We start from the raw sequence: 14,163 nt of genomic DNA on the forward strand, positions 1-14,163 counted from the left end.
TGTGAGGCCATAATGAAAATGATGGTTTTATAAACAATAGCAGCAAACTCTTAAGTCAACTTCATTCATGCAATAAAGAACACGGGGTGCAGGGTGAGTGGGGGTATTGTATGTGTGTATAAAATATTTCAGGTAGAACTATTTTCATAGACAGGCCTCACAGTTTTCTCAAAGAGTAATCAGCACCTCTAAGAGCTCTGCATCAGCTTCACTTATATAATAAAATACACTTTTAGCTACTTGCTTCTAAACAATTAAAAACAATGGGGAGTCCTTGTGGCACCTTAGAGACTACCTAATTTATTTGGGCATAAGCTTTCTTGGGCTAAATGAAGTGGATTTTATCCCATGAAAGCTTATGCCCAAATAAATTAGTTAGTCTCTAAGGCGCCACAAGGACTCCTTGTTATTTTGGCTGATACAGACTAATACGGCTACCACTCTGAAATCTAAACAATTAAAGGTAGGCTAATAATGAAACTAACTAGCGCAATCACAATCAAGTCTCAAATGCGGTGAAAGGTGCAATAAGTGACACCTCTTTGCAGTGTAATGTTGTTATCAGATCTGAGGCCCTAGGCAATCAAAGACTAGAACCTCTTGTGGCATGGCACAGATTTCTGAGCTGAATATTATAACAGTGCTCTGGATGATTGAGCTGCACAGAGTTGTCCAAAATTGCAGTGGTGTTCCAGGCGGATGGAACTGCACAGAACACAGGGGGAGGGATAGCTCAATGGTTTGAGCATTGGCCTGCTAAACCCAGGGTTGGGAGTTCAATTCTTGAGGGGGCCACTTAGGGATCTGGGGCATAATCTGTACTTGGTCCTGCTAGTGAGGCAGGGGGCTAGACTCGATGACCTTTCGGGGTCCTATGAGATAGGTATATTGCCATATATTATTAATTATTATTATTATTTAACCACTGAAGATACTACTACATTACCGGTTCTCTGCTGGCATGCCTCCCAGCTATAAAATACTGCTAATATGAGCCAAGAAAAAACATGAATATAACCTGCATGCTGCATTGCTCAGATTTACTATGAAAATGTAGTGTGCATCATAAAGAGACACTCAAAACCTGCAACGTTATGTCTTATAGCAGGTTCAATTTGAGAAGAAAAAGCTCACTGTAAAGTTGCAGAAATGTAGCTGGTTAGGTAGATAAAACTACAGCATCTGAGAATTTAAATTTTTGTATGTGCTTAGGGGCCATTCAAAATTAGAGCCTTTAGAAATGGAGTTTCCACTTCTCCCCAATCATCCTTCCACATGACATGTAAAATCACTGCCCAGAGGGGCTTGCCTCTTTCACCAAAATTGTTTAAGAAAAACACTTAATAGCTGATGACCAGAAATACCCTTCTGTTTAATAGACCACCTCCATGTACATCTTCCCCTCTGTCTATCAGATGCTGATGCAGTCTGACCCTAACTTCACGTAACAGTCATCCTAGTTTTTGTTTCCCTCAAAACAGAATTTCAGTGCTATAGATCATATTCATACAGTACCCCAGGCTCCTCTATCAAATCGAATAGCAGAACCAATACTGGAGAAAGCATCTGTTTCTATAACAGCATTCAGAAAATAGAGGTCCCTTTGGGGATAAACTCTGAAACTAACCTTGAGGTTGCTGTTATTGCACAGAAAGGCTTCCTGCAAAAAAGTTCTGCCAGTTTACCTGCCCTAATGCAGACTTGGAATATGCTTACATTGCCAAAAAAGGAGTGCTCTTAACTTGCATTAGCTAACCCACATTAGCCAGCTCAGGTTAAAATAGCAGCAAAGACACAGCAATTCAGCTTTTAACTCAAGTTAGCAGCTTAAATTCAACCTCAGGCTCTCTAACCTGAATTAAAGGGCGAGTTGCTGTGTCTTCACTGCTATTTTAACCAGAGCTAGCTAATGCGGGTTAGGTAACCCGAGTTAAGAACACCTTTTTGGGAGGGGGGATGGTTTGCAGTTTCGACATACCCTGAGAAGACAGATAGAGGAGAAAAGTGAGACAGACCTCACAGGCTCAGGTAGACACCTTTAGAGAATTTCTAACACTATCCTCAGGCTCTAGCCTAAAGGGAACTGGCTGAATTGAATATTTATCCCAAGTATCACTTTTAACAACCTCGCTATCAGACAATGCTCACCTACTGATGGACAAGACACAATCCCTTCAGCAGCAAAAAATCAGAATTGTGGAGAAAAAGCATTCTCACATGAACAAGATATTCGCCATCCCATCTGCCTCCTCTCCCTCAACTCACATACACTTTTTCTTAACATTCCAAATCTTGTTGTAGATGCTAGATTCAGGCTTAAAAAGAGCAGATGTTCTTTTAAGAATATAGGAGGTTAATTTTCAGACAGCCTGCCCTTTTATCAGTTAAGGAAATTCTACAAAATCTTACAGGACCTCAGGGCAAATGCATTTAGAGGAGTACTAAAAAAGTGAGAACCAAGATATTCACAGAGTTGGTTTAATATGGGTTGAACTGTCATATCCTAAATATTGAAAAAAAAAAAATCAGGAAATTAGAAACAACCAGGGAATAAAGGCTTGTGAGAAAGTTCACAGTGATCTCTGCTGGCAGCTCTGCATGGAAAAAATTGCTTCAAAAAAAGTTTTTGCTGTTGGCTGAAGAATGCTTCTGAAACATGCCACAAAGTTTAAGACTTTGCTGCCTCACTCTCAGAATATGCTTTGCGACAGCCTGGTTACCATAGGAAGGGAGACAGAAAGAAGAGGAGGTACAAGTGACAAGAGGAAGCCTTACAATTGCTCTGTGATCTGAGGAAGGTATCCAGTTGGATGAAGAGTGCCTGCCACAAAAGTAAAAATGAATAGGATTGGATTCTTACCTTTGTTTTCCTCATAAGCAAGTTTTTCATTAGATTCTTCTGAAGAATTCTGCACAATTTTTTCTGGGAAAGAGGGTGCTTGAGCTTTATTGCTCTGTTCAGGTTCAAGCCTGGACCTACAAGCACAAGAGCCAATAATTTAACTAAGTTTATACAGCTGATTCTCCCTAAAATGAGAATAAGGAGTTGATCAAAGATTACTTGGAAATATAGCACACAGTAAAGTCATCCTTACAAAACTCTTATGAAAATTTACCAGCCAAGACACAAAATTTACTTACCATCCTTTACCATGATGTTTGAGAATAATAAAAAAAATGAAGGACATTTTACTCACTCCAGAAAAAATAATTATTTGCTCAGGGTAAGCAAAATATTGTATCCATTTATTGCAGCCTTATTAAAGATTTCAATGAACTTCCTTTGATAAACGTAGCATATTAAAATGTTAATTCTAAGCTAATTTGTTTAAACAGTCCTCTAATACCAAACATGCTTTCTGTTTGGCCAATGGCCAATTCAACATTAGTTTTCAAGTAATTTTTGAATTCTTACTGTATATATTGTCAAAATATCATCAAGCAAAGGTAACAAAATATAAACTCTGAGCATCTGGTTTCAAACATAATTATCTTTACTCAGCAAGCCAAAGTACTCCAGTAGTGCAGCCAGTAAAGGAAAATGAATCTCACATATACTGTTTGCCGAAGAGCACAGCAGATACTTAGAAGCAAATCAAGAATGTTTGTATATGATGTACAGATTTATTGTAAAGTAACTCCCTGCAACTGTCTGTAATGTTAATAAGTGTGGTATGAAAAGAGCATTGGGCTGGGGCTTAGGAAACATGAATTCCATCCTCAGCTCAGCCACTGGCCTGCTAAGTGACTTTGGGCAAGTCACTTCATCTCTCTGTGCCTCGGTTTCTTCATCTGTAAAATGGGGATAATGATGCTGACCTCATTTGTAAAATGCTTTGAGATTTATTGATGAAAAGAGCTACATAAATAAATTAATTAATCCCTATCTCTTATTATTATTATTATTAAAAGCCCAATTAAAATATCAGTTGTTTATTCAGTGATCTCTTACTAAATATCTGTCATACATATTTCTCCTAAAAAAATACAAAAATAGAATAATAGTGGAATTAAAAATGAGCAGTAAACTTCAGTGGTTTGCCTTTCTCAGCTATGAACTCTAACAGCAAGGGAATGGAGGACTGCAGCTAAAGCAACTAAATAGCAGATCTGACTTCTTTATATTTTTTCCAGTATTGGTGAAAATTTGCTACCCAAGAATGCAAATGACTAATAAAAACTATCAGGCAGTAACACCTGCCCACACAGTGTACTAGGTATTGCACTAGCTTCCACACATATGACCTTTTACTGTGTCTAAATACTTGTGTATAATTCCTTTTGTATGTACCTAGTTAGGATATTAATAAAAAATGGAGAAAGTGGGATAAAAAGTCTAATCTGGTCATTCTCACTATATTTAAAACAAGACAAAAGAGAGGTAACAGGAACTCTGTTTGGTCCAAAAAATTACCTACAAGAACGGGGTCTTGGGGGAAGCACAAACAGTAAAGAAAAGCCTCCTGCATCTGTACTATAGACAGAAATCTATGACTTGCTGAAAATGACAATTGTTCTGAAAACCAATAAAATACTGATGCCCATATAAATGAAAACTAACTTTAAAAGCTGTATCCACTGCCAAAGTTTGTAGTCTGTACCTATGAACAGTTTATAATTTGAGATAAAATATAATTTTAAATATCAATGAATATAACTATTTTAACTAATTAGGCACATTTCATAAAATCATAGAAATGTAGAGCGTCTAATGTAGACCCGATAAATCGATCCCCGATCGCTCTGCCATCGACTCCGGAACTCCACCATGGCACGAGGCGGAAGCAGAGTCGACGGGGGAGCGGCAGCCATCGATCCCGCGCCACGAGGACGCAAAGTAAGTGATTCTAAGTCGATCTAAGATACGTCAACTTCAGCTATGCTATTCTCGTAGCTGAAGTTGCATATCTTAGATCGACCCCCCCACTCAGTGTAGACCAGGCCTAAGAGACTAACACATTTATTTGGGCATAAGCTTCATCAGAAGTGGGTTTTAGCCCATGAAAGCTTATGCCCAAATAAATGTGTTAGTCTCTAAGGTGCCACAAGTATTCCTCATTCTTTTTCCTTAGAAGCCCGTTTCAGATCTTAACTACCCTCATATCTAACCTACATCCCCTTTGCTGCAGATTAAGCCCATTACTTCTTGTCCTATCTTCAGTGGACATGAATAACAATTACTTACAGTCCTCATTTAACAGCCTTTATCATATTTGAAGACTATTATCAGGCCCCCCACAGCCTTCTTTTCTCAAACTAAAGGTCATTTTGAATTCTAATCCTGTCCTCCAAAGTGCTTGGAACCCCTTTCAGCTTGGTGTCATCTGCAAATTTTATAAGTATACTCTCCACCCCATTATCCAGTCATTAACGCAAATACTGACTAGTTCTGGTCCCAAGACTGATCCCTGCAGGATACCACTAGATTCTCTGTTTGATAGCAAACCATTGATAACTACTGTTCGAGTATGGTCTTTTAACCAGTTATGCACCCACTTTATAGTAATTTAATCTAGACTGCATTTTCCTAGTTTGCTTATGAAAATATCATAAGGGACTGTGTCAAAAGTCTTATTAAAATCAAGGTACATTTCATCTACTGCTTCTTCACTATCCACTAGGTCAGTAACCTAACAACATAAAAGAGAAGGGAAACAGCCCACTTCTCTTAACATTTCATTTTGGGAAATTAGTCAAATCTAATTGGCAGAATTTTTGACTACACAAAGCCAAATTATATTATGTCAGGAAATTATAATAGCCAGATAGTTTGTTTAAGATTTAACATGCTCATCTAAATAAAGAGAAACAAGATTTACTTATACAATACTAAAAAAGGCTCCTGTTAACAAGCATATATTTAATGCCTGCTAAACTGCAGTAAAGAAGATCTGATGAAGGATTAATTGACTTTTAAATAAATATATCCCTTTATTTTTTGTAATCCTTAACTTCCAGAGTATGCTAATATACCCGTTTTCAATTAAAAAATGAATAAAAAGCCTGCAATGCAGCAGACTTTAACAAAACCTAGTTTAAATAATAAAACAAATTCTTATTATCACATAAAGTGTCTACTGAAATCCTTAGGGAAATTACAAATCAACTTGTTGAAGGCATATGAAAAAAAGCCATTTTTCTTTAAGTCCTCAGAAAGATTGGTTTATGCCCTGTGATTTATTTAAATTGAATTTTAATTTAAATAGCAATTTAGCTATTATATCACATCTGCAATGCATACAGCCTCCACCTGGCTAACATCTGTTTTCTGGTTCTTACACTGGGTAATAGTGGCAAAACAACATCCTTTGGTCTTCTGCTCAAGATTTTATTTAAGCATTATACTGTTGCTTAGCCTTGAGAGAAGTTCTAACTTCTAGTTTCTCTCTTTTGCTCCATTGTTAGTGCACATAAAATTGATTTGTTTTCTCCATTTAGTTCACTGAGGCATCTTGAAAATGGGCTTCACATGGAGGTGATAGCACAACAGCATGGTGAGCAGAATAGCAGGGAACATTTATTAGCTTAATTAGATGACTGCTGGAATCAAACGGTTTTTTTCTTCAAAATTCAATATGAAGAATACTGAATCTGACAAGATTTTATGCCTAATGTGCAAGACTTTATTGCTGGGTTACTTTTTATCCATTGTGTAATCATGAGAAACTGCCTCTCAATGGGTTACAAAAAATTTTAAGGAGTTATCCTGACTTTCTCATACAGTTGGTTTGAACCTCTCCACAAAAGAAAAACAAAATAGATCTTACAGCAATTTATTTCTAAGGGGAAAAGCCTCGACTGAATCCCATCACCTTTAATTACAGATGTTGTATGATTCTGGGTGGAATATACATCCCAGAGGATATTTAAAGACCACCCCACTAGTTTTAATTTAAATAATATCTGACATGTTCACACTCTAACCAGATAAAGGAGTATGAGTTCTTTGAAAAATGTTTGAGACTTTAACTACTGGCACATACGTTGTGCAATTTGCTATTTCCACATGAAAACCTGCCTAAGGGAAATCAGGGTTAAAATTTGCATTATGAAGACTGAGAAAAGGTTGGCAGTATTACAACTTTAGAGACTTTGGTTTAAAGTGACAAACTTTAAATTGTTAACTTCCTCACTCAGTCTCCCCACATGAAAATGAACAAACCAAAAAGAAAAAACTTGCAGGCAGCTGTGTTTGTAACCCTTGGTTGGAAAAAAGCAACAATGTGCATATTCTTTCACAGAAGCCTTCCTTGAAAAAAAATATTCATTTGGATAACTGGATGTTCAAGGGGAGTAATAAAACAGTACTAAGACTTTTCACCTCTAGGTGACTAGTTCGAATCTAACTCATGCTAGTGGCAGGAAGAAGCTGTTCTCTTCCAATGGCTGTTTGTGGTTTCAATCCAGTTTCTAGTTAGTCCTCATCACAAAAAATGCCAAGTCAAGCATTCTTTTATCCCTCTTAGCAGTGTACACAGAAAGATCAGAGCTGAATGGGCATGAAGAGTGAACAATTAACCACAGAGAGGGTATCCTCCATATCAGGTTTGAGGAATATTGTCAGGTTGCAGTGTCCCCAAACTGGATGATTTTACATATAGTAGCATATATCTAATTTTAAAAAGGATGGATTACAGAGGCAATTTCAGATCTACACAAGAGTTTCCTTGTATTTGTGGGTTTCAAGTCAGATTGTTAACCCTTCTTTTAACAATTCTGTGGTTTATTCATATACATATCTGAAATCTGGAACAAATGGTTATATATTTTAGCATTCAGCATTTTATAGCCTTCACGGTGTGATACAGGCATAAAAAGTACTAATATGCAGCAGTTCACAATGAAAGATGCACATATTGCTGCTTCCAATGAATATGTGCATCAATTGAGAATTGCTAGTCCCATGCACTAGGTTCACATTTATTCAGTTAAAGAGTTACATAGGGAATCAGGCAATTTAAAGTAACAGTACTCACAATCTTTTCTTATCTACCATTCGTTTGACTCGGACAGCTCTTTGTTCAGAGTACAGCTTACACACTCCTGTTCAAAAATGTCAAGAAGAGCAGAAAAAAATGTAGTTAGACGATCAAGATTTTCTCTCAGAAATTATCAGTATGATCTTAAAAATATGAAAATAAAGAGTTTGACAATATTGTACAATCAAATAATCATTCACTTTGAACTGTTATACATTTGTAGAAAAAAAATGTACAAGGTACTTTTTAAATAATCTTCAGTGAAGTCCAAGACGGCTGCTCTGTGCTCCCTCACTTGTGGGGATTGGACATTCTTGTGTGCTGAAATGAAAAATTTCAAGATAATATTTTACACTTGGTGTTGAAGAATATGAAAGCCCACCTCTTCAGTTTTCCACAGATTATACTCTATATACAACTTTATATTTACAAAAGTCTATTAGTATATTTTAAGAAATTAAATGTATATTTTCACAATAGCATTTAAAGAAAAAAAAATAGTCTCACGTAGTTTACCTTTTATCATTGCTTGTAGATATTCTCTTTGGGTGCCCTACTTATGTGTCAATTACATTTGTATTAAAAATAGACTTTTGCTCAAGCCAAGCTTAAAGAGACAAATCTAAAGACTCAACTTGCCTAGTGTTCTAGACTGTAAACTCTCCAGGACAGAGATTGTCTTGATATTTGTGTCTCGCCCAGTGCCAAACACCAATTTGGCCCTTAAATATTTATGTTTTTTATTTTAATAACATATAGCTCCCATGACAACATTACAGATATACATTTCTGATTAGTGCTACAGAGGTGTATCTATCTATCTATGGAAGCTTAAATTTGATGCAAACCTTTAGTACACTTATCTCACAATCTTTATCACATATTAGGAAAGATCGGCTTTTTAGCAAGTAAACCTAGGGTTATCCAACCCTGACACAGTATGCCCACACATTCCTTGAATTTATCTTTACCACGTATTCCAGTCTCTTCTCTTAATAGTCTACTCCCTGTGCTGATGGTCCTCTTTGGAATGCTCCCATTGGCATTAGTTATAAATAGGGCTTCTAATTGTAAGATTTTTAACCAATAAACACACATGAAACCCCTCAGATAAAAAAATGAAATTGGAATTTATATAATAAAGACAAGAAATAGATACTTGTTTCTAAGGGCTTGTCTACACAGAGCAGTAATATAGACTACAGAAGTGTGATTTCTAAAGTGCACTGAAGTGTTGCACATTAACTGGTCCATTCAGATCCTGCTGGTGCGCACTAAAAGTACCCCAGTGTGCTTTAATGTAATGCTGTTTGAAACAGTACTATGTTAAAGAGCATATGAAATATTACAAACAGATTACTCATTACAGTATATATGAGTAAAATACACGAAGAATGTATACAAAGAGAGCCCCGACCTCCCCTCCCCTCAATTTTTGGACATCTACATAAAACTCAAAAATTGCTAAAAATAATCCCCCCCAAATAAAATTAATAAAACCCTCAAAACAGAAACCCTAGCTATACATTATCTTTTACCAGTTCAATCAATTTTGTCCTCTTCTTGTAGCTTGACCTGTCATGATTGACCATGACCTTGGACATGCCACGTACTGACATGACACTTGGTGCATGCAGTCAAATCCATTTTAAAAAGGCAAAAGAACACTCAGGTCTTGAACCCCCATAAAATATACCCTGCAAGGCTTTCATCTGGATATCAGAAGATTCTTCCTCAAATTATCAAGGTTGGCCATATTCCTTTACAAACTCAGTATCCAGCAGTGGCCACAATATTCCAAGAGTGCTATCATGATAACTTTGCATAATGAAACCATTATCACTTAGTTGTATACAACTAATTCTTCTTGGCTTGGCTATATGAATGTTTAGTTTGTGGCAAGCGGGGGTGTGAACAGTTCCCTAGTGCACTTTGATCTACACAGCTTTAAACCAGGAGTAGATCTAAGCCAGTGGTGGGTAACCTGCGGCCCGCAGGCAAATCATCAGGGTAATCTGATTGCAGGCCGCGAGACATTTTATTGACGTTGACCATCCACAGGCACGGCCCGCCGCAGCTCCCAGTGGCCGTCAGCAAAACATCTCGCAGCCTGCAATCAGATTACCCTGATGGGCTGCATGTGGCCCGCAGCTTGCCCACCACTGATCTAAGCATACTATGGAACTGTTAGTGCACGGCAGCAGGGTCCACATGGACACTAAGTGTGTAGCAGTCTAGTGCGGGGTTGAGTTACACCCCACTTTGCCAGGAAAGAAGTGTTTGTGTAGACAAGCCCTCTGTTTATGAAGTAATAGAAAATGTAAAATCTTTTAATATTGGAATACTCTGCATCACTGAAGGGTTTCATTTTTTTGTTAGAATTTCCTCTAGAAGAAAGGCTTCAAATTTAGCAAGGACAATTGATCAATTCTGATTTTTGTCCATATTTCACTGAAATCTTTAATTTTATCATTATTTATCAGAACAAATGTAACAAATAACTAGTTCCATATCCCAGAATGATGCCGGTCAGTTTGAAAATGAAAAGTAATTTCACTTCAAGATACAATATTTTTTATATTTCTAGACATAAAAGGTAGAGATTATAAGCACTTTGTGCAAAATTTAGTTTCTGTATTGTTCCCAGATTCAATAAAAACAAATAATACCCAACAACCTTCACTTGGTGTGAAATCTGGGACCCACTGACTTCAGTAGGGCTAGGATATCACCTTTTAACACAAAAGCTAGGTCTGATTTAAAAAGGATATGCTTAGAAACGGTGGGGAAAGTAATGATGAAGATTTAGTAATTACGCAGTCTGATTAGAAATATTTATATTTCTATACTCTGTATGTATTGGTCACTTAAGCTGTTGACTTTTGTTAGTACAGCTTACTGGGAAAGTCGCCCATTGACTTTAATGGATTTTGGGTCAGGCCTGTATGCCATTTTGCAAAAAAATATTACTTACACGGTAAATGTTTAGAAAGACTTACATTTTTTTTCTTTTAATCAGATGCTAATGAATGGACTGGGGTGGCTAGGTTAAATTCTATGTGCTGGACTTTCTTTTTACGCATACAAATGTACATCAAGAATAATTCCACTGAAGTCAGGAGTTACATGGGTTTAAGTGAATGGAAAATTAAACCCTATGTATCTTTCTTTTAAAAGGTTGTTCAGAACACTGTTCAACCTTCACAGTCATATCAGCATTTATCATGAACTCTTCAATAATTAACATAATCCATTTACCATTATACTAATTTACCTTCTGTTCTCAGCTGTTGAATGGCATCAGCACATGTCCTCATAAATATCTGAGCATCTTGATCAATCTGATCACGTTCTGTGTCGGTCATCCTAATGTATTCCGACATAAGATGGCTGGGGAAAAAAACCAAATACTATCATTTTTTAAAATTGTGTATAATTTATAAATGTATATTTTGACCTTCCTTTCCGCACTTCTCTTCATATAGATATATATATATATATATTTTTTGTTATACAGCCTGATTTTCATAAAGACCAAGAAGGTGCAATGGGCCACTCTCAAAGTACAATACCCAGCACATTGAGAAATATCACTAAAAAACAGTCACCTATCTTTCTGTGACTGTTGTTCTTCAAGATGTGTTGCATATGTCCATTCCACTGTGGGTGTGTGCATGCCTCATGCACAGTTGTCAGAGAACTTTCCCCCCTCTTCAGTACCTATCGGGGCAGCTCGAGCACCCTCGGCCATCACATGCCATTGTATGCACGTATAAGAGGACAGAGCCACCCTGACTCCCCTCAGTTCCTTCTTACTGGATAGACTCCAATAGAGAGGAGAAGGAAAGTGGGTCATGGAATGGACATGTGCAACTCCTTTCGAACAAAACCACTTACAGAAAGGTAGGTGTGACCGAATGCACCCCTATATTCACCACTATAGTAATAATCTTTGTACAAAATGTGCCTTGTGAGGTAGCATTTGAAAACTTAACAACTCACTGGTCAGTAAGATCATGCTGAAATGTGCGCAACAACATTATAGATAAAGTTATGAACATAAGCTGAAATTATGACTCAAGGTTTACCAAGCAAGTTTGGAGAGTGGGTAAACCAGTTTCTCAAAGCTGACACCTCTAGCCAGTTGTCATCAAAACTGATGGGCAAATCACCTGTCATATGGCCATTCTTTGGCAAGGGAGAGGGGCAGGAACAAACAGATCTGTATTTTAGCAAACAGCATGGAACCTCTTTCAACACAAGACTTCTTGTCTCTGTCCTCACAGCAGGAATTAACTTTATCTTGGGGTAATCCTCAAGGAAATGCATTTCAAAGGGGGACTGGACTATAAAGTGAGGGGCAAAATCACCTCACGGTATCTCTTCTTATCCATCTCTCTCTCTCTCTCTTTTACCTAAGACAACTAAAGGAAGCAGCCATTTGAGTTTTGGAGAGAACCTGACCTGAAATTTGGACAGCCGTGTTGTTGGAAGTATGTGGTAAGGATCTTATCTTGAACCAAGTCTAATTTGTTAAGTTTTCGCACAAGAAGGCATTTTCTCTGTTTCTCACGTAACTATTTCTGACTTTAATGCCTTATGGTTGTACTCACTTAAAATCTCTTAGTGGTTAAATAAACTTGTTTTCTTCTTGAATCAAACAAATCTAGTGTTGCATTCAAACTGAATTGTTTGGGTGACCCCAGTAGCAAACAGTTGGACGTTGTTCCCTTACAGGGGCAACAAACCTAAAATATCTGAACTTTCCAGGAAAGGGCTGGACATTGCAGAACCCACATTTTGAAGGAAAATTCAGCACTGGGAGTGTGTTGGGGTAGAACTAAGGCTGGTGGATGCCAGAACGTGCTGGCAGGCTGCAGTTATATATACACAGACACTCAGGGATTTACCTACATTCTGTTCGGCTGTTTGTGAGGGGCTCAAGTTGGGAGCTACAGCTGCATAGCATTGTGAGGTACCCCAGGCTGCAGGGCAGGTGACGACACAGCCCCTCACTGGCTGTATTGTACCCCGGAATGTCATAGTAGGTAAATATTTTTTCTTCTTTGAGTGTTCATTTCACTGTAGGGGAATCACAAACAGATTAAAATGAAGGAGGGCTCGGAGTCTCCCTGAACAGTGATTGTAGAACAACCCGTCCAAAATTGGCTCCATTCCTAGACTGGCTAGAAATGGCATAATGAGCAGCAAAAGTGTGAACTGATGACCAAGTTGTCACTTTGCAAATGTCTCAGATAGGTACTTGCACAAGGAAAGCAGCTGAAGCTCTTGTCGAATTGGCAAAGGCTCTAGGAAGTGACATGATATTAGTTAACTGGTAGCACAAATGAATGCAGGAAGAAATCCTCTGCGGAGAAGCCAGTTGGCCTTTCATCCCATCTGCAATCATGACAAATAACTACACTGAGGATCCAAAGGACCTAGTGTGGTACACCCAACCCATATGAGTAGTTGGAAGATAGACACATACACAAGGACATGCTATACGCGGAGCTATCAGAGTAAACAAGAACTACAGGCGTCGCTATAAAGACATATGCAAGCGAGATATGAAGGAATTTTGAATTGATCCTGAACAATGGGAAATCTTGGCAAGTGATCGTAACAAGTGGCGCCATCGTTTCCATCAGGGCATCAAAATCCATGACAGGAGCTGGCTCCTACAGCTTGAAGAGAAAAGAGCCCACAAGAAGCAAGCAGCTCCCAACCAAGACACACACATTTCAACAACTGCCAAAAAACATGCAAATCTCGGATTTGACTATTCAGTCACATGAGACATTGCAAACCATCGACATCATAGGCTGCAATTCCCCCAGTCTCTCACAGATGAAAGGATGCCAATATCAGTGTGGTCTAAGTAGAAGGCTAAAGCTCTTTTAACATCCAATGAATGAAGTTTATCCTCATCTCTATGCATGTGAGGCTTTGGGAAGAAAATTGGCAAATAATTTGCCTGGTTAATGTGGAAATTGGAAACTACTTTTGTCAAGAATTTTGGGTGGGGGTGGAAGTAAACTTTATCCTTATAGAAAACTGTATCAGGAAGCTCTGAGACTAAGGCTCTCAACCTGCTGAGGTTACCACAACCACAAATGCCACTGTCAGAAAGGTGGAGTAGGGAGCAAGACACAAGAGGTTCTAAGGGTGATCCCATTAATTC

General features: G+C 37.9%; 1 protein-coding gene across 7 annotated transcripts in view; it reads right to left on the reverse strand.

Moving 5' to 3' along the window:
• Window positions 1–14,163, reverse strand: part of STX18 (syntaxin 18) — a 93,397-nt gene that overhangs the window by 19,828 nt on the left and 59,406 nt on the right. For 5 of the 7 annotated variants that reach the window (XR_006175696.2, XM_065597089.1, XM_005300259.5 and 2 more), the window contains 4 exons: window positions 11,254–11,369; window positions 8,223–8,300; window positions 7,977–8,043; window positions 2,861–2,976 (listed from right to left, as the gene is read on the reverse strand). Coding sequence is in view for 6 of the 7 variants with exons in the window: in XM_005300259.5 (XP_005300316.1) it covers window positions 2,861–2,976; window positions 7,977–8,043; window positions 8,223–8,300; window positions 11,254–11,369 (377 nt within the window). In the remaining variant the exon portion in view is untranslated. Of the gene's footprint in view, window positions 1–2,860; window positions 2,977–7,976; window positions 8,044–8,222; window positions 8,301–11,253; window positions 11,370–12,889; window positions 13,062–14,163 lie in introns of all 7 variants that reach the window. The other 2 variants (XM_024106868.3, XM_024106870.3) reach the window with 2 other exon arrangements.

This window comes from Chrysemys picta, chromosome 5 (assembly GCF_011386835.1).
Source record: "Chrysemys picta bellii isolate R12L10 chromosome 5, ASM1138683v2, whole genome shotgun sequence".
In the NCBI taxonomy this organism is placed as follows: Eukaryota; Metazoa; Chordata; order Testudines; family Emydidae; genus Chrysemys; species Chrysemys picta.